This window comes from Nansenia antarctica (genome assembly GCF_963989245.1).
Source record: "Nansenia antarctica genome assembly, chromosome: 6".
Lineage (NCBI taxonomy): Eukaryota > Metazoa > Chordata > Actinopteri > Argentiniformes > Microstomatidae > Nansenia > Nansenia antarctica.
This window is the reverse complement of record NC_137676.1, coordinates 14,452,928-14,473,630: the sequence shown is the minus strand read 5'-3', so window position 1 is coordinate 14,473,630 and position 20,703 is coordinate 14,452,928. Positions and strand designations below refer to the sequence as shown.

Sequence of the window (20,703 nt, the reverse complement as noted above, 5' to 3'; positions counted from 1 at the left end):
TCCGATTGAGATTTGGAGGGCTGGCCTTTATGTTAGAGCTTTTATCCAATCAAAATGTGTTGCTAGGGGGCTCAAAAATCTGCCCGCCTTCACATTAAACGGTGCTGCGGATTCGACCTGTAACTTAACATTGGAACGAGAAAACCTGTGGCGTACCTAGTAAACCTACGTAGATGCGAGCAAAAGCAACAACGGCGCCTGCTGTAAGGCTCAATGATGTCAGCACCCAGCACGTCTTTTGATTGGATACGCACTATTGCTACGCACTATTGCTACGCACTATTGATATTCACTATTGAGATGCGGAACTATGCCGGTAGATGTGAAACTTTTGAAAGGGCGCAGGGAAACGGAGCCTCACAACGAAAGCTTTCGTTGACTGATCGATAATACTGATCGATTGTGTCCTGTTTTTGGGTAAACAATAACTTTCATTTAGGGGACACAATGAAAGCGCCAAGTCCACAAACAGAGGAAACTACGTTGAGCTACGTTGAGCTTTTCTGGCTGAAAACAACCCAGATTTACATTACCACCTGTCCACAAACAAAGTGTTTACTGGGACGTCAGGCAAAATACAAAACGACCTGATTTTTGCTATTGCTGAAGTGATGGAAGAAGAGATCAAAATGGAGATTAAAAAGGCACCCTTTGTCGCTATTATGGTGGACGAGACGACAGACGTGGGTAATGTAGCGATCTTAAAGATGTTAGTTTAACACTCTTCATTGTAAATGCGGATTTATTGATTAAAAATGCTTCGGAAATATTAATATAACTCTGTTGTACTTGTCTGACTATGTTAAGGTGATGCAACGCCCGGTTATACTGTGTTTCTGTCTAGTTTCTAGAGCCATGGCGTCATAACGATGGTATTAAGAGGTAGAATAATTCAGGTAGGAATGTGTCGGACATCACTGAAGGCCTAGGTGTGAAATGCACCGCCCGCCACTGCTTAAACTAAAGGTTCAAACTGAGAAATAGTAGTAACAGACTTTGCCGAGCCAAAACTGAGGCAAGGGCTAAAATTGAGCTTAATGCCATTTGAGTAATTTCCGTCTAAACAATAGCCTCAAACTAAACTGCATAGGTATAACATCAACAGATGCAAAACCAGGATGCCACTTGACTTGATATGTAATGCATTGAAGTTTTGTATGGATATGCTCAGATCATAGTTCAGAATAACATACTATGTGACAAAGAGATAAAGTAATCAATAATTTAATTATTATGTGTCCAGCTTAAGAGGTTTGCAGCACAGGCCACACTAATCAGTTACAATTTATGTTTCAGTTAACGCTGTGCCGTTGTGATATGAGTGCAATCAGAAAGGCTCACAGCGACATCTAGTGGCTAATGAAGGTAGCGCGAAAATAAGAATCGGTAGCGCCGGAAGAGAGACCATCTTTGGATCCTCCCCATCTCTGGTCACATGATCGAAGTCGAAAACATCAACCAAAACACTGAACGGTCCAAATTGGAACAGTTGCACTGCAAGTAGAAAAAAAGTCAAGTTGTTTACACCTCTCCAAAAGTAATACCGTGTCCCACACCTGTCCTCCAGACAGGCCGATTCAATGCATTACAGAGGCCCGAAAACGCTGCGGAGATGGACGCGTACGATTTGTTTACTAGTTGCAGAAAGGGCGACATTTGGAGAGTCAGGTAAATGGACGCTTGCTTGGTGTTGTTCTCAAATGCGTACCCAGCTGCAAGCCAGGAGTGATTTAGCAGGCTATATTATGGCTTGAAAACCCCACCAGAAGTTATGAGATAGCATTGAAAACGATCCGATTAGTACATTGCACAATCATGTAAGTTGCTTAAATGTTAGTGTCGCAAGACTTTACACACCGTGATGACCAGTGTCATACCACATGCACATCCCATGAATAATCATTTAAAGATTAAAAGGCAAAGTATTTCATTTGCTATCGATATTGTCCAGTTATCATTTCATAAATGTACTCCAGCCCATAGTAGAGCAGAGTAATGGTCATCAGCCTACTCAGCTGGAGTAGAGTGTCCTTGTCTGGGAAAACGTGGTGTTGTCGAGGCACGTTGAGACCAGCCTTGGGACAGTTCTGTCAATACTTACCTCTTACTTTCTTTAAAGGTACCTTGTTGAACAGAGAGACATGGACCTCAATGTAAGGGATAAATGGGACAGCACCCCATTGTAAGTCAATTTAAAGCTGTTGTACCTTTACATAGGGTGTGTTGTTCGTAAATTCGCTCTGGAAATCTGATCAGCACTCACGGAACGCCTCTTGTCCAATCAAATTACTCGGTCCCTTTATGACTTTGAACCCAGCGTGCGCTCCGGCGCTCTCAGAGCGAATTTACGAACGCAGCCAGTATGTACCATAGTAGCCTAGTGTTAAGAGAACATTATGACATGAAGAGAGTGTTAAAGTAATCACACATTTCCTGTTCTACAGGTACTATGCTTGCCTGTGTGGGCACGAAGAGCTTGTCCAGTATCTCCTAGCTAACGGTATGGAATGTGCCTCACACCACTAATTTACTAATCTTAGTCTCTGGGAGACTTTCAGAAACAGAGATGCAACAGCCTAGAGGCGATGCAACAGACACTTGTTCACTACAGTATCTTCGATAAGAGTAGCTCTGTTTTCACCTGCGTGACATCATATCCCAGGGTCGACCTTTAACCGCCTTTTGCTTTGAGAAAGTAATGTACTGTATGTGCTAGAGAGGTCACTGGGTTGTACGAGTTGAGTTATGAGTTTGTTCTTTTTTGCCCTTAGGAGCTAAGTGTGAGGCCAACACGTTTGATGGGGAGAGGTGTATGTATGGATCTCTGAGTGACTCCATTCGACGCCTGCTCAAAGAGTACAAGTGTATCACAGCCCAAGCCATGCAGAGGGACTATTACGACTACTTCCTGCACACGTAAGAGGCCATATCGTCTCATCACAGAGGTCATATACAGTGGCAAGAAAGAGTATGTGAATGCTTTGGAATTACCTGGTTTTCTGCATTAATTGGTCATAAAATGTGATCTGATCTTCATATAAGTCACAAGTATAGACAATGTGACACAATGTGCTTAAGCTAATAACACACAAACAGTTATAATCTTTCATGTCTTTATTGAACACACCCATTGAACATTCACAGTGCTAGTGGAAAAAGTAAGTGAACCCTTGGATTTAATAACTGGTCGAACCTTCTTTGGCAGCAATAAGCTGCGGATCGGTCTTGCACCACGTTCAGGGGGAATTTTGGACCATTCTTCCTTAAAGAACTGCTTCAGCTCAGTCATATTCTTAGGATGTCTGGTGTAAACGGCTCTCTGGAGGTCATTCCACAGCATCTCTATTGGGTTAAGGTCTGGGCTCTGACTGGGCCACACCAAAAGGCGGATTTTCTTTTTTTGAAGCCATTCTGTAGTAGATTTACTTCAATGTTTAGGGTCATTGTCCTGCTGCATCACCCAACCTCTACTGAGCTTCAGCTGGCAGACAGCCACCCTGACGTTATCCTGTAGGATATCTTGATAAACTTGGGAATTCATTTTCCCCTTGATGATGACAAGCTGTCCAGGACCCGAGGCAACAAAGCATCCCTCCACCATACTTCACTGTTGGGATGATGTTTTCATGTTGGTATGTGGTGTCCTTTTTACGCCATACATAGTGCTGCGTGTTCTTCTCGAACAATTCAACCTTAGTTTCATCAGTCTACAAAAATGTTCCCAGTAGCGTTGTGGAGTGTCACGGTGCTCTTTGGCAAACTTCAGGCGCGCAGCAATGTCTTTTTTGGAGAGCAGCAGCTTCCTCTGTGGTGTCCTGCCATGGACACTATACCTGTTCAATGTTTTATATATGGTAGACTCATGAACAGAGATGTTAGCCAGTTCCAATGATTCCTTCAAGCCTTTAGCTGTTACTACCTTCGTTTTACCTCATTGAGCATTCTGCTTTCTGCCTTTGGAGTCATCTTGGCCGGGTGTCCACTTCTAGGGAGAGAAGCCACAGTAGTAAATCGTCTCCACAATTTGTCTAACTGTGGACTGATGAATATCGAAACTCTTTGAGATTACTTTGTAACCCTTTCCAACTTTATGCAAATCAACAATGCATGGTCGTAGGTCCTCTGAGATCTCTTTTTTGCGAGGCATGGCTCACATCAGCAGATGCTTCTTGTGAATAGCAAACTCAAAATCAAACTCACAGACACGGCTCAGACATATTCTTACAACTACATTTACATTAGTTGTAGAAATTGTGGCCCTTGGAGATGGACGGTACAGGTGGAGGCACGACCAAGTCCTGAAGACCATTGCTGAAGCCATCAGCGCAGGACTTGTGTGGGCAAAGCAGTTCCGACCCTCCAAGAAAACCATCGCCGTTGTCAGAGCTGGGGAGCAGCCAACCCCTGCCAGGAAAACATCTGCAGGCATCTTGACCTCTGCAAGAGACTGGCAGCTGTTGGTTGACCTTGAACATCAGCTGAAGTTCCCCAGCCACATTGTAGTCACCACCCTGCGACCAGACATTGTTCTCTTGTCTGAGTCCACCAGGCAAGCAGTGCTGCTGGAACTGACAGTCCCGTGGGAAGACCGCTTGGAAGAAGCCTTTGAGAGGAAGCTCTCCAAGTACGCGGGACTGGTCAGTGACTGCCAGCAGGCTGGTTGGAGAGCGAGGTGTTTCCCAGTAGAGGTTGGTTGCAGAGGATTTGCAGCCCGTTCCTTGGCCAGAGCCTTCAGCAGTTTGGGCATCGATGGAGAGAGAAAGAGGAGAGCCATCCGCAGTACCACCAATGCGGCAGAGAGAGCCTCTAGATGGCTGTGGCTCAAAAGAGGAGAGCCATGGAGTCATGGTAGCTAGTTAGCCATCTGGATACAAGCTGGGGTCTGATCAGCCCCGGCTGGGTCACCAGGGGGGTATTCCATCAACGTCGCTAAAGGAAAATCCTGGCTTATTTTGGATAACTCTCGCGAGACTTGTCAGAATATGCCTGGATATTTTTAGGAACTCTCGCGAGACTTGTCAGACTAAACCTGGATTTTCTTTTAGCGATGTTGATGGAATACCCCCCCGGAGGTATGATGTTGATGATGTTGATTGTTTATGATGTTTCAACACCTGGGTATGATGTTGAAAGACCCGAAACGCCCGATGATTCCAGGAACATCACTGAAGATGTGTCCAGAGGCATCAGTAGATGTATGTACACAGTGTGTTAGAGAAAATGAGACCCATTCTATATCTACGATTTAGGAGCTGATAGCAAAAGGTGTAACGTTAATGCGTGAACTCGGCAGCAACGACACACAACACTTTCTCCAGCAGTTAACCATGACAACGATAGGGAAATAAACCACATTCATCTGGGGACAGGATCGCTGTGAATGGTCTCCAGCTACAGTAGTGTATATTCAACGTCACTAACAATTTATTGATCAATAAAACAATTATTTCAAAAAAGAAAACATTACACTTCATAACGAAATGTAGCGAAACGTCGGGGTAGAGTAACTCGCCCCAAGCGGGTATCGAACTCCGATCTCAAGAAAATTAACTCCCTTAGCAGAGCTGCTTGCTAATTGGGCCTTGTACAAGTCGATATGGACATGGCTGGGTCCATATTAATATGCCGTTCGGTCCAGATGCGGACGGTGGTCCGGACTTTGAGAAGCCCTGACCTAGGGTTTTACATACTTTTCCCAACCTACACTGTAACTGTTTGAATGATGCATTCAATATGGACAAGAACAATACAATATTTGTGTGTTATTAGTTGAAACAGATTGTGTTTGTTCATTATTGCAACTTGATGATGAAGATCAGACCCTATTTTAAGACAAATGTATACATAAATGCAGGTAATTCCTAAGGGTTCACTTACTTTTTTATTTATTCTTGCCACTGTATAAGTCACCATGTCAATGTCTATCTTCTGGTGTTTTAATTAGTAAATGACCCTGTGGCTTTTGGACCTTTTGATGACTATGCATGCATTCCACATTTTCTACTTCCATCTGTATTTACAGTGGTTATTAAACTTACAAGGTTATTAAATTGGAGAGATTCTCATCTTTTATATGATGGTATTTGTGTACATATTGGTTTCACCATTCAGAGATTACAACACTTTGTATACATAGTCTCCTTAAGGTACCCAAAAGTGAGGGGACAATTGGCTTGAGCCCCCCCCCAACAATACTTAAACCTCATAGTAATTGTTTGAAGAAGAAATGCTTCACTGTCCCATTGTCTGCTGATAATGGAGCAGGCCCTCAGGATTATCAGGGACCCCAGCCACCCCAATCAGAAACAGTTTGAGCTACTGTCGTCGGGGAAACGGTACCGAAGCCTCAGGTCTAAAACCCAGAGGATGTCAAACAGCTATTTCCCCCCAAGCAGTCAGGCTTCTGGGGAACACGAGGGACTGTCATCCCTAAACCAACCCCACGCACACACAAAAAAGAAACATATTATATAACTACTTGCACACTACTGGATTAGTTGTACACCACTTGACTACTTAACTACTTGTACTGTATTATATTGCATTTCATCTCATTGTACTTTGCACAGCATTATGCATTATTGAAACTGTAGTACCATCACTTTATTACTTTATTATTATTTATTTTACTTTACTTTATTATTGTGATTTTGTATCCTGATGCTGCAATGCCAATGTTGAAGAACCAGAGCCAAAGAATTGTACTCTTGTGTACATTAGGATGTAATAAAAGCGATTCTGAGTATATTCCAACATCATCAACACTAATTTGGCCCTCTCTCCTATCTGCCTCTGCTGTCTGCATCTAGGTTAATGGAGCAGGGTCAGTACAGTGATGTCAAGTTCCTGGTTCATGGGGAGACATTTCAAGCTCATCGTTGTGTGTTGAGTGCACGGTCTGAGTACTTTGCAGCCATGTTCGAAACCAAATGGAGAGGGAAGAACATGATCGCCCTCAAACACCCTTTGGTATGTGCCGTATTGCAACAGGCCTTCTACAGATAGGCATAACAGAGTCTTTCTGGATCGTACCATTCCAATAGAGGGAGCATAGTGAGCTATTCAGTGTGTGATACATGATTGGTTCATAGTTATATTTTAATTTATAATCTGCTATTTATTTTCAATGCAGTTAGAAATTACACGTTAAAACAGTTATTACACAGTAACTTTAGTTAATTCGGGATACATTTTTTTAATCAAGCACCATACAGTAGAATAGCATTTTGTACCAGGTGGTCACAAATTGTGGTGATAGAATTTTTTTTATCTATTTCAGATTAATCCTGCAGCCTTTGGAGCCATCCTGCAGTATTTTTACACAGGTGAGTTTTGATGGATCATATTATTTTGACGTCCATTGGACTGTCAGACATTGGAGGCCAACTGTTTGTTCACAACCATCTGTTTAGTGGCTGTGAACAAAGCATTGCTTTGCATTGGAAAATGGCTTTAAAGGTCCAGTATGTAACATTCAAGCTTTCTAAAAGATTCCTAATGGTTGTTATGACTATGATTAATCAGTCGCGATCAGGGAATGAGATCCCTTGAAAGAAATATTTCATTTACGAACACTGTTTTGCATTTTGAATAAGCACTTTCTAAAATGTCTTTTTTCGACACTTGGTTTGCATAATAAACATGTTGTTACTGCCTGGGGTGCTCTGGGGGAGTGGAGGCGCGCATGCAGAGACACAACAGCTAATGTTTGTAGTCCATTTGGCTTAGCTACGGAATTATATGTTTTCCTTCTAGTCAGAAGATGAGCATTGAGCAGGTTTTTTTCAATAATTGTTTTGTCAATGTGTGTAGCCTCCATACCGTGTCATAGTGAACTGGCTGTTTCGCCTACAGGCCGCATGGACATAGACGTGAGCCATGTGGAAGACTGCAAGCGTCTGGCCAAACAGTGCAAAATGGGTGACCTTATAGATGAGCTGGAGAACAAGTGCAAAAAGGTGTATGAGTTTGGTAAGGTGCCATTCCTGGGTAATATTCAGTTTTTAGTGATAATAATGACTACTGCATACTATTTTACATCTGTTCACTGATTTGGTGAAGTCCCACCTTTTTTCGAAGTGACATTTTGGTGTGACAATTGTGATCATTCGGATTCACTTACTCACAAATGTATTTGTTGTAAGTCGCTTTGTATAAAGGCGTCTGCTAAATGCCAAAAATGTAGATAATTTCCTGTCACAGCCCTGTTACTTAATCTATCATATTCAACCCAGTTTAGCTGTCAATCTGAGACTTGCGTGAGACCAATGAATCAGTTACTTAAGTATTTCTCTTTCTGCTTCTAGTCAAAACCTGGAGGCTAAACTACAGCTACTTCCACCAAGCAATCAGGCTTATGAACAAGCCTACTAAGGACTAGTGACTATTTACCCTTAAGCACACCCCACACACGCAGACTACTTACCCTTAAGCACATCCCACGCACACAGGCACTTTATTCAAATACTACCTCTACCATCTACTGCTACCTCAGTACAATACTCATGCTATTTATGTTTTTTTTTTTTATTATTTCTATTATTATATTGCTCAATTGTCTTGTCTTATTTTTTTCTTTTTTCTTTAACTATTGCCATTTTTTCCTCTTGTTGCTACAGTGTCGAGGAACTGGAGCCTAAGAATTGTATAATGGGGTGTAACAATAAACTTGATTCTGATTCTGATTCTACTCAGTCTCCAATAAGCCAGGGACCTGTGTGAAGGTGCTCACCCTAGAGCCCAATGTCTCTCAGCTGCAGGAGGAGATGGGTCTACTGGCAGACTGCACGCTACCTGCAGAGCTAAGAGTAAGTCATTAAAACACAGTAGCTGGGCTTCTTGTGATTGTCTTTTTTTATTTATTGTTTCTTATATACAGTATATGAATATGTTATTATGGATCTTTGTAATATGTGATTTCTTTTTTTCTTCTCTAGGTTGGATTCGGTGAACTTCCTTTTGACAGAATTGACAACTTCCCTAGCTATGCTGACATCTGCTTCCGTGTTGAAGGTTATGATTTCCTGTGTCATAAGGTGTGCACCATGAAGGTCTAGAAGATGCAAAGAGATTTTGCACATTGTCGCTAAACCTCGTGCTATATCACTGCAATTGCTCATGATCCGTCTCTCCATTCACAGTGTGTACTAATTGAGTTCCTCCCCTGTTTGTTGTGGGCAGGCGTTTTTCTGTGGACGCAGTGATTACTTTAAGGCCCTGCTAGAGGACCACTTCAGTGAGGGAGGGATGCTTCAGTCCCAACCCAGCACCCCAGTACTCACCCTCCACAACATCACCCATGAAATCTTCACCCGCATGGTTTACTACATCTACAGTGATGACACAGAGGTGAGTTCTGACACATTCAGGAAGAGGGCACATAGTATCAGCAGGAAGGTAACTCAGTGACGCAGACAAGCAACTAGACTGTTCCCCCGATGCATGCTGACACAGAAACTAAATGACCAGCCATTATGCAGGAGTGTTTGTCAAGATCGCATATAATCATCTGATATATCAACTGGCAAACACTGACTCAGATGGCGTGAGCTTTGTGCCGTAACCTGAGCGTTAGCTCCACTGTTAGCTCATCATACGTATTTTCCTCTGACTGTCCTCTGTGTCCAGCTGTCTCCAGAGAACGTGTACGACGTGCTGTGTGTGGCTGACATGTACCTGCTTCCGGGCCTGAAGCGCCTGTGTGGTAAGGCTCTGGCCAAGGCTCTGTGTGAGGACAATGTGCTCAACATGTGGAAGACCGCAAAGCTCTTCCGCCTGTCTCGTCTGGAAGATCAGTGCACTGAGTACATGGCCAAGATCATAGAGAGGGTGAGTGTCTGTGGTTGGCATGGACAGATGGGAATACAATTAGTGCATATTCACGTACAGTTGGTTTGCTTTTGAATGGACCAGGGGAGGCTGGTGAGGTAGAAATTGGAGGATGGGCTCATTTTAATTAGGGACGCACCGTTTCAGACCGAGTACAAGTACTTACATTTGGGTACTTGTCGATGCCGAGTACTGATACAGAGTACTTAATAATACCATTACAGTTCTAACAAAGACTTTGAAAACATATATTCATAATTATAATAGTTTAGCTGGTAACAGACAAACTAGTCTGAAATTGTCAGAATGAATGTCAGTCTATTGCCTCCTTCAAAGTAAAACGTTTTATGTTGGTCATAATGACAAAGTTTTGTTTTCATCATTTTTCTCTAACTATATCTCTATCTCTATTTCTCACATGCTCAGCAAACACAGACACACACACACACACACACACACACACACACACACACACACACACACACACACACACACACACACTCTTTACCTCGGATTGCGTACAGTTGCAATGCAGTAGAGTCTGTTTTTTCCCTGTCAGTGAAGCATCTCTCCTTACTCCCCTTCACGTGAACGCATATTCACGAACTTTGTGGCCATTTGTGTTTAGAAAGTGGGGTTCTTTTCAAACAAAATAGTGTATATTTATTTCAGACACTGTAGTGGAAGATATCCACTGAAGTAGCTGCCATGTTGTTGTGACATTTTCCGTCACTTTGATTGGTTTCTTGGTCCAAAGAACTACTATATCTTACTACATTTGGCCAATGAGACCGAAGGGAGTAGGAATCTGTGAGGGAGAAGGAAAGCGGCACAACCATAGATATATACATATAGATATCCATGGGCACCGTAAAGTGGTATCGGGGTGGATGTATCGGGGTAGTTTTACGAGTATGAGTACATGAGCATGGTATCGGGTGTGACTACTGGTATCGGTATCGGTGCATCCCTAATTGTAATGCATTACAACGAGCCCGTTCTCTGATTTCTGCCTCCAGCAGCCTCCCCTGGAATGGACAGATAGGGATGCAGTTCATACGTGTTCAAATGCTGTATGCATGGTCAAATAGACACTGGACAGAATGGAATACTCTCTGTCAGTGTTTGTAAATGTACCTAAGGAGGTTCTAAGGGGTGTCCTGCCCCCCCCCCCCCCCCCCCCCCCCTCCCCGCTGTCCAACACAGCTGGTGGAACAGGCTGAGTTTGCTGAGATGATTAAAGAGGACGCTGAGGCAGTGGAGGACAGACACGAGACGGACTCCATCCCCCTGGTGGACGACATCCGCTTCCACATCGCCAGCAACGTCCAGACCTTCAGCGCCATTGAGGAGGCCGACCAGAAGCTGGACGCCCTGGAGCAGCTGCTGAGAACCCTCGGTTTGGATTGCTGATGGGGAGAGTGTGGAGGTGAAGTTAGTGCTGGCTAACCTAGCTGCAGGCTAGTTGTTGGTATTTGGCTTGAGTTTTGAAGCTAGAACGGGGTGTTGGCTAAGCTACAGGCTAAATTAATCGCTAGAGAGGAGAATCCACAGAGCAATTGACTTGGCAAGAGGCCAGTGGTCCAGAGACTGAATTAAGTGATGAGGTTGGAAAATACAGTTGCGTTGCAGCAGGGATGACACAACAACTGACAACACGCTTGGGAGGTGCAGGTTCAAAGCGGGAAAGAGGAGGAAAGTATGCATTAGAATTAGGATATACCTTAAATTGACATACTGTATATGTGAAGAATACCATATTATGGAAATATCTACAGGTTTGTAGGCTTATTGATGCAGCAGATGAAATCATGGAGGATAATAGTTTTATAAAGCAGTATATTTTAGTTTATATTATAAGTGCATGCTCTTATGCATGCTTTACCTATAGAATACGGTAGTAAAGATATACAGTATTTACAGTAGATGTAAGCTATACAGCTAGTTACATTTTTTTTAAATAATTTTTACTTTACTCCAGTTCATCAGATGGAATGAAAAGAAAATCTGCCTCAAAAAGATGTATCACAGTTAATGAAAACAACGATAATATAAATACACTTAGTGAGGTGTAGCAATCTGAGGTGTAGGTGAAAAAAAAGATGTAACATTATGTATTCTTGTTTGACTTTAAAGTTCCAGGATGTAACTAAAAGCTTCCCCATGGTTGTAACGACTATGTTTAATTGGTAGCAATCGGGGATTGAGATCCCTTGAAAGAAATATTTCATTTCATCCATAAAAAGCACTTTCTAAAATCTATTGTCTTATCTGACACTCTTGTTTGCACATAAACATGTCCTTTCTGCCAAGGGTGTTCTAGGGGAGTAGATTCACCGATTTTCGCCTTTCCGTCTCTGGTGGCTGCCTCTTCGAATCGTGCGTGCATGCAGAAAGACAACAGCTAATGTCCAACACTGAAGGTCCATTTCTGTGGGTTATATTATCATTAGGGAGGATGTTGTTGTTTGGGACAACTAACATCCTGGTGGCAGATTTCCAGCAAACTTACACCCTGCTCCTTTAATAATTAAGATTACCTAATGACCTAACGAAAAACATGTTTATATATTATATATAATATAATATATCTTCATATTCATGAGGTGTATTTAGCCTCTGTTTGCTGTATTCTTTATGATATACCACAGTCAAACTCACAACTATGTTAGAAACTGAATGAAATGAGCCTACAGCAGCTAAAAAGACTGAACTGAATTTCCTTTTAGCATACAGACAGACAGACAGACAGACAGACAGACAGACAGACAACACATGCATTGCATTACAGTGCATTGCTGGAATAATGCTAACATATTAGTATATGTTAAGGATATAGTAACAACTCATGTTGAATATTGTGAGGGGTTTTGTCAGACTAACCCGTGTCCCAGTACTGCTTTATTATCTGAGGCACTCCACTGCTGTGTTACCTCTGTATGCCTATGCAGTTATGTCCATGTCCTTTTTTTCAAAATAGGATTGCATGCAAAGAGGGATTTCTTTCCTTAACCGTAGCACAAAACGACCACTGAATAAGCAGCAAATATTGTGCTGTGTGTTTGTACAGTAAACATTAACCCAGTACACGATGAACAAACATGCGTTTTTTTGAAGACGGATGTATTTGTTGAGCTTGAATGAATAAACACTGTCGCTCATACCTGACGTTAAGAAAACGACAAAGCCGACAGTCAACAGGTTGACATAACAGTACTTGGTTGTTTCAGTAAAAAGAAAAAAGAAATTTAGCCGGCTAACTTTTATGAACACCCATGATAGTACACTTATTTATAAAGACAGTTGTATTTGAATACATATCAATAACACTTTTGGAAATATTTAGTTGTTTTTAGAATATTTAAGAGTGCTAGCCAGGCATTGTGAAATAACACAATAGGATGTTGATTATTATTTGATTATGACAAATGCAAACCCTGTGTTTAGTGTGTGTCAATCTGGTGTTTTGTTTTCATAGTACCACATACTAGGCTATGTGTTTTATTTTAATTTAAAATGTATTTTGTTGTAACTATTTAAGCAATATTGTCTCGACATAGATTCTTTTACTTTAAATGAAATGTATTACTCAAAGCGCTTAGTGGAATAAAAATGGACAGATATGATTGTCTCTGCTCTTTTTGGATTTGGAAAAGTATACATATCACAACGTCATAGATTTTTCTTGGAGGATAAGGACTTGTGATGACATACAATATCCTCTAGGTGTCACCCTCTCTTTGTTCATATTTCATTTCTTTCTTTTCTTTTTTATATATTGAACGGGTCAGTTTCTCGAAAGCTTCATAGCTTAAGTAGTACTTTAATGTATCCCTCTCCAACCCAGCCGCAGAGCCACAAGGCAGGAACAATTGTAAAATCAATGTTTGTAGGTCAATCTTCTTTGTGTGAGAACAGATTGGTTAATGAAGAACTTTGCTGGTCTAAGAGAGAGTAAGCCTAGGTTTTTGAAAAAAGATGAAGTCATATTTTTTCTCTTAAGCTTTTGGAAAACTGACCCCAGGACATTAAATGTATGTCAGATGCAGGGAGAAAGTAAATTGGGGGGAAAAATACTGATCCAGCCTCATGCATTGAAGTAAGGCTACCACTGTTACCAGGGTTCTTTAGTCTTGGGAATGTTTGCACTGCCAGCCTTCCATAGCATTTACTTTCTCTAACCCTCATTTCAATCTCAGTTTATCAGAAGCTCACAAAGGTGTGGAGAAGGTTAAGGGGAACACAGAGGTGCGTGTGTGTGCGTGTGTGTGTGTTTAAGGTGTTCACTCACACAGAACACCCTCGCCTGCAAGTCTACATGGCTCTGCCTCCCCTTGTGCATAATCATTCTCATTTCAAAGGGACACAGAGCGGAGGCAAAGCTGTATGTCACCTTAATGGAACCCTGAGGTTTTCAATGGTGGCAGACACAGAATAGACATGAAGCACGACGGGGAATAAGTTGTGGGCAAAGCTATTGTAAAAACATGTTGAAGCGAGGTTCAACGTCAATACCAATGCAATCTATTTTGAAACAAAACAACTGGCTGGGTTCCCAGTGTCTTAAAGGCTAACATTGCGGAGAGAAAAGCTAACAACACAATTTGTTAGTACCCCCAGCAAGTTGCCTTTACAAATGTTTTATGGTTGTTCCTTAGCAACTTTGGGGCTGTGAGGTGATGGGAAAGTTCATGTTCGTAGGCTTTTCAGACGTATAACACTCGGGGACAAGTGAATGTTTACAAGGATTATTAAGTGTACCAGGGTTGCATAATGCTTTTGTCTTACGTATCAGCAATTTATATGACTCAACTTCTTGTGTAGGCTACCCTATAGTTATTCATTAGGTTGCCCTGTGCAACAACTAACTATTCGCCATAGATTCTCATTAAATTAATCGAGTGTTGAATTGTCCTTTTGTGTGTGTCATTTGTGATTGTTCCATTTGAGACTCATGGTTTTATGTTTTCCCTGAAAAGTCACAAGCAAGGTGGTCTTCTCCCTGAGAATAAGAAGGGCCCCCACACTGTACTTTTTTTTTTTCGCTCTCTCGTTCTCAGCAGGAATGAAACAATTGCCATGGCAACAGGCAGGATGAGCGGATTGGATGTCTCTGATGGAGCAAGATCACAAGGACCTCAACGAAATGTCTGTGCATCATCGTGCTGATATTTGTAATTCTAAAGATGATTAAGTCTAAAACAGTTGTTAGTATCACCAATCTTGATATTTGATATGTTCCCCATGCCATCTATTCCAGCAGTTCTGCTGTGTGCGCTCTCTTCTTTCCTATTATCTATTCCAGCAATACCAGAACTACAAGAGTGATTATCCAAACAGGCTTTAACTGATGATGAGTTTTTGTTTTATATGAATGATTTAAAAACTCATATTTGTCATTTGTCATCTGTTGCAATGCATTTCAAATTAAAAGCAGGACATCCAGGCGTACTTCTTTAATAACCTCCAGTCATGACCTTGTTAAGAAGACAATGTTCTTTTCAAAACAAAACATTTTTGTTTTTCTCACTGTGATCATGAATCATGTCCAGCTAAAGAGGGAACTGAGGCACTGTCCTCATGCATCCCGCTCACTATCTTAAAGACCATTGTTTACAAGGACAATTTCCCTGTGTTTTTAAAGCCAAAAAAAGGAAAACAAAAGAGGAACGAAACAGAGGAAGATTTCCATGAGACGGTAAAAAAAAAACATCACATTTTAAAGCAGCCAGTAATATTTAAAAAAAACTACAAATCTCCAATGTCTCTTTGATTCTGACTCACAAGCCTAACTCATCACACTAGAGTCTACAACCACATCCAACTCTCTCTCCAAGGGCTTGGAGAGCTGATAGATCTCAGCCAGCCCACGAGAGGAACAAACAGTTCCTTCAACTCTTCCTCCTCCTTTAACTTTCTGTTTCGCAGTAAAACTGAACAGACTAGTCTGCAGCATGAGGTATTAAAGTTGGATGCAGTTGTGTGGTATGTCATACGACAGGCCCAGACTCTGGGCTTCAGGACAGGCAGCGTAGACACCAGTATGTGGTTTTGGTTGCAATAACAGGCTCTCCCCCTTGACAACAGTGCCAGAGAACATGAGCTGGTGGAAATGTACTAATGCTCACTTTCTCTTATGCCTACAGTCCCTCTGCTGTTATGTATGATGTGTGAAGATAAACAAATAGATACTTATATAAGGATAGATTATTCAAAAGATTAATTACTATCAAAAGTGAATAAGAGTAAAATAAATGAATGAATAAATAAATACATTTTGAGGTTCCAGGTTCCATTGGAATGATCGCAGAGAAAGGGACAGGGCAACAACTGTTACAATTCCAACTATTTAATCCTGCAAGATACTGTTACTTAATTATACAACTACCTTTTTTGCCAAACTTCTAGTGAATTTATTTATTGATTTTACTCATTCACTTTTGAGAGAAATTCATCTTTAGAATAATGTGATTTCAGTTGCCACGGGTTGTGTTTGGTAGCCATGCAGGGCAGTACCATCTGTTAGCTTGTCGTGCCAGGGAAACTACAATCGTTATCTTGACGTACATCTACTGTATGGAAAAACACAGTTACTGTAGCATGTAAGCCACCATGCACAGAGCTGCATATGATGTAAATATGATATACTGGAATAACATGAAAAACGGGCTCTGGGATGGAAGCGCCTATGCACATGTTCAACCCAGGATAGATTATCAAGCAATCTACTTGAGTTTACAGTATATTGAGTGGATATATATATATGAGCTTATTTGAGTTGACAGTATACACAGTAGCATAGTGTACAGTTATGTTTGTGCATGCTGGCCTGTGCCCTTGTCTGTGTCTTTGTATGCACTCTCAGGAGACGGTAGACATAATTCACTGCTCCTGTCAATGTCAATATGCTAATTTGCTATTAGTTGAGGATTACCACAAGGGAAGGAGTGGTAAGCCTCCATACTTAGCCACATACTGACCTCTCTCTCTCTTTCTGTGTGTGTGTGTGTGTCTCTCTCTCTCTCTCTCTCGTCATGTCTCTCATTTCTCTCTCTCTCTAATCTATCTCATCTGTCTCTCCCTCTCATCACATCTCTCTCTTTCCCTTCACGTGTCTAACTACTCTCACACACACAAAACACCCGCATGTGACTTTGGCACAACATGAAGTGGCACTCTCTTTAAGACATTTAATCAGAATTACCATGCCTGAGCTGCAGTTTACTAGCATGCTGTCAATCACACTGATGTCTATGGTTTATGATCACAATGACTCATGGTAGGTAATATTAAACCTGAGCGACAGGCACAGTGCCACAACACCATCCAACAACCTCAGACATCTTATATATTAAGATGCTTGGCTGACGAGGGGTTATACAATAACGGTTAGACTGTGCATGCCCTGACAAAGTTGAGCTATAAGCCATCGGCAAGATCACTTGCAAGTTAGTCCTGAAAAGAAAAGGGAGTTGGTCAGGCGTGGGTGTCCTTTCATAGGATTCCTGTTCTTTTCCATTGGCAAGTCATGACCAAGGCCAAGTTGAAGATGTGTATAAAATGTCATGAACAGTGGTTCTAGTGCAGTCTTATCTACTAGGAATTCGGTTTATTTCCGTGCTCTATGTTGAAGCTGCTCTTGGCAGTCTGCAAGAGTCAGATGTTTACACTTCACATGACTTCGCCCCAGTGATATGGGATTAAACCTTACATTCTCACTTAAAGCATTAGCCACCACAACACAGACACGGAAGTGAAAGTTTGTCCTCCTCTTGTATCAGGATGTCAGGCTTCCCTGGAATAACATCTGATATCAACTGTTATACATTTGCATTTTTGTGTATGAGAGTTATGACTCCACTAAACCGGTTACTGTGTGTGTGTGTGCGTGTGTATATATATATATATATATATATATATATATATATATATACAGTACACAAGCATATGCATGTTTAATTGCATATACTACAGGTCCCATGGGTGCTGTGGGTTCATATCGGTCAGTCGTAGTGGATATGTATGTATTTGCTAGCCCCTGTGTTTGTTTGTGTGTTTGTGTACGTGCTCCTTTTGAAGTGAGTCACAAGGTTGACAGGGGGAAAACAGAACAGCGAGGCTGTGGAGGAAGACTCAGACAGCGTCTGCATGTGAGAGAGGATTACATCGTTACCATGTGACTGGCCCCAGACAGAGTTCCAACAATAGATAGGCTCAGGCTATCCAGGACAAGGACCTTGAGGACCTGGGACCCATATAGGAATTCACAGAAAAACCTAGGTCATCACCATAGATCTGAAAGAGGACGCTGTCAATTAAAGCAGGCAATCATTCAAAGAATCAATGCATAAAAGCTGTATAATATCTGGGAATTATATACTTTCAGGGGTGCAAACTGGTGATGGCCCAAAAAGGTGCCACTTTTTTTTTTTTGTGGCTAACCTTAGGGGGGGGATAGCGCTAGCACTAATGGTGTTAAATAGATATCGCTAGCCCTAACGGTGGTCTAACAATGATGCATGAGTAAGTAGCGGCAGCCCTGACCTTAACACCTGCAGAATTACTTCAAAAACAGTTTGAATGAATGAATGAATGGTCTTTATTGTCATTGATACAGGTACCAAACAACGACATTTGGGAGGGGGGGCTCCCCTGCTGCTAGGAAAAAAAAACTAAAAACAAGAAGGGAAAAGAGCTGGTTTACATAAATAAAGGCTATGTACACTATCCACTATACTATACTATACAAATAAAACACTGTGCTGTACTCTATGCTATGCTATACCTATTCTAACATTTCCTATCTCTGAACCTTATGTACCCGAGGGTTGTCATATTGCACATAGTGTTATTGCACATTCATTTAAAGTGTCGCAGTTTGCAGGTTTGAAATGTTCACAGTTGTGTTTCAGTATTGCACTTGATTTCAATCTAGTAGCTGCCATCAAATTGTCTAGATTGTCCAGGGCCTAGAACCTAGGTCTTTGCTGTGTTCAGGGCCTGAATGGCCCTGGGGTAGAAGCTGAGCTTCAGTCTGTTTGTCCTTGCGAACATGGTCCTGAACCGCCTGTCCGAGGGCAGCCGAGCAAAGTGTTCGTACCCAGGGTGGGATGGGTCTCTGGAGATCTTGGAGGCCTTCCTGAGGCAGCGTGTGTTTTACAGCTCTTCCAGGGAGGGGAGGGGGGCGCCGGTGATCTTCTGGGCCGATCTCACGACTCTCTGTAGCGCATTCCTCTCTGCGGCTGTGCAGCTGGAGAACCACACGCAGATGCAGTAGGTGAGGATGCTCTCCACTACGCAGCGGTAGAAGGTCACAAGCATCTCCTGTCCGATGTGGTTTTTCCTGAGGACTCTCAGGAAGTAGAGCCGCTGTTGTGCCTTCTTGATGATGGCTGCTGTGTTGGTCTTCCAGGACAGGTCATCCTGTATGTGCACCCCCAGGAATCGGAGGGTTGAGACTCTCTCCACGCTCCCTCCATCGACGAGCAGGGGCTGGACCTCAGATTCTTTCCTCCTGAAGTCCACGATGATTTCCTGGGTCTTTGACTGGTTCAGCAGCAGGTTGTTAAACTTGCACAGCTTGCCCAGCTGCTCCACCTCATCCCTGTACGCCGCCTCGTCCCCCCCCGAGATGCAGCCCACCACGGTGGTGTCGTCTGCAAACTTTACGATGGAGTTGCTGGGGTGGACGGGGGTGAAGTCGTAGGTGTAGAGGTTGTAGAGGATGGGGCTTAGCACGCAGCCCTGGGGGGACCCAGTGCTGAGTCTGAGGGCTGTGGAGGTGTGGGAGCCCACCCGCACCCTCTGGGGGCGGTCAGACAGGAAGTCCTTGATCCATGCACATATAGAGTGTGATAGTCCCAGGTCTAGTAGTTTGGTCACTAGCCTGTCTGGAAGGATGGTGTTGAAGGCAGAGCTGAAGTCCACAAAGAGCAGTTTACAGTGACTGTGTTCTCTATGTTGTCTGGAATTGTACCTAGCTGCCTGAAGCTATAGGTTATTTCAACAGCAGCAGAGTTTAGCAGACAGGGAGATTAGTTAGCTCGCACATCATGTGACTTGGATGAGACTAGACTCCCCCCCTCCCCACCCAAAATATTTATTTTGCAGATCTACACAATTCACATATTGTGGATGACATTTTGAGATAAAAACGGCTAATTTAGCAGAAAGTTTGCACCCCTGTACTTTATTAGATGTTAGAATAGCACTATTCCTCCCTCCCTCCCCCTCCACTCTCTCTGTATATCTCCCCCTCTGTTTGTCTCCCCCCCCCGCCCCCTCTCTTGCTAGCCTAACATTCATCAGGTGATCCAGACACCAACACAGTGCTAGAAGTATTTCCTGCGTTTTGGTTAGAGAGAAAGAAAAAAGTCAGTGTTTTTGTCCAGCTACTCCAGCTACACAACACTGTCTTCAGGCAACTTCCTGTTTCTTGGCCATTTCCCCTTTTGGTGAGAGAAAACAGTGGTTCCTGCTGGCAGAGCGTATTGTTCTCTTAAGGGAAACCACCAGTAAAACTCAGGGGACTGGGTGGCTTGACAACAGCCTTTGGTCAACCACAGGCTGCATGTTGGTTAAAGGGGCCTTTTGCCAGGGTACCCAAAAGAGGGCATCCTGTGCCCCATCCAAACAAACGAAACAAAAAAAGAGTTTGACACACCTACTGCATGTGAAAGTGTTAAAGTGTTAGCAATGGTTTTATAGCGCTTCACTACCACATGTTACATAAGAAATGGCTCATTGTTTCCCTCAATGTACATCTAATATTGTCAAAGGTCATGTTTGCAGAATGTCTGCATACAGATCTGATTGGTGTACTTACTGTATTTGCATTCACCTGGGATCAAAGTACAGTAGTACATTATGCATCTA

At 42.5% G+C, this 20,703-nt stretch overlaps 1 protein-coding gene across 2 annotated transcripts; it reads left to right on the top strand.

The window, feature by feature from the left end:
• The first annotated feature begins 1,458 nt into the window (after positions 1-1,458).
• abtb1 (ankyrin repeat and BTB (POZ) domain containing 1) lies at positions 1,459-13,454 on the top strand. Of its 2 annotated transcripts, XM_080533838.1 has the most exons (12): positions 1,459-1,668; positions 2,120-2,182; positions 2,445-2,500; positions 2,772-2,916; positions 6,810-6,969; positions 7,280-7,325; positions 7,855-7,971; positions 8,695-8,807; positions 8,937-9,035; positions 9,181-9,348; positions 9,628-9,828; positions 11,035-13,454. In XM_080533838.1, the coding sequence occupies exons 1-12, from the start codon at positions 1,613-1,615 to the stop codon at positions 11,239-11,241; spliced, it is 1,431 nt and encodes a 476-aa protein (XP_080389964.1). In that variant the 5' UTR covers positions 1,459-1,612; the 3' UTR covers positions 11,242-13,454. The 2 variants fall into 2 exon arrangements, with proteins under 2 accessions (XP_080389964.1, XP_080389965.1); XM_080533839.1 differs by lacking the exon at positions 2,120-2,182.
• Positions 13,455-20,703: the final 7,249 nt, after the last annotated feature.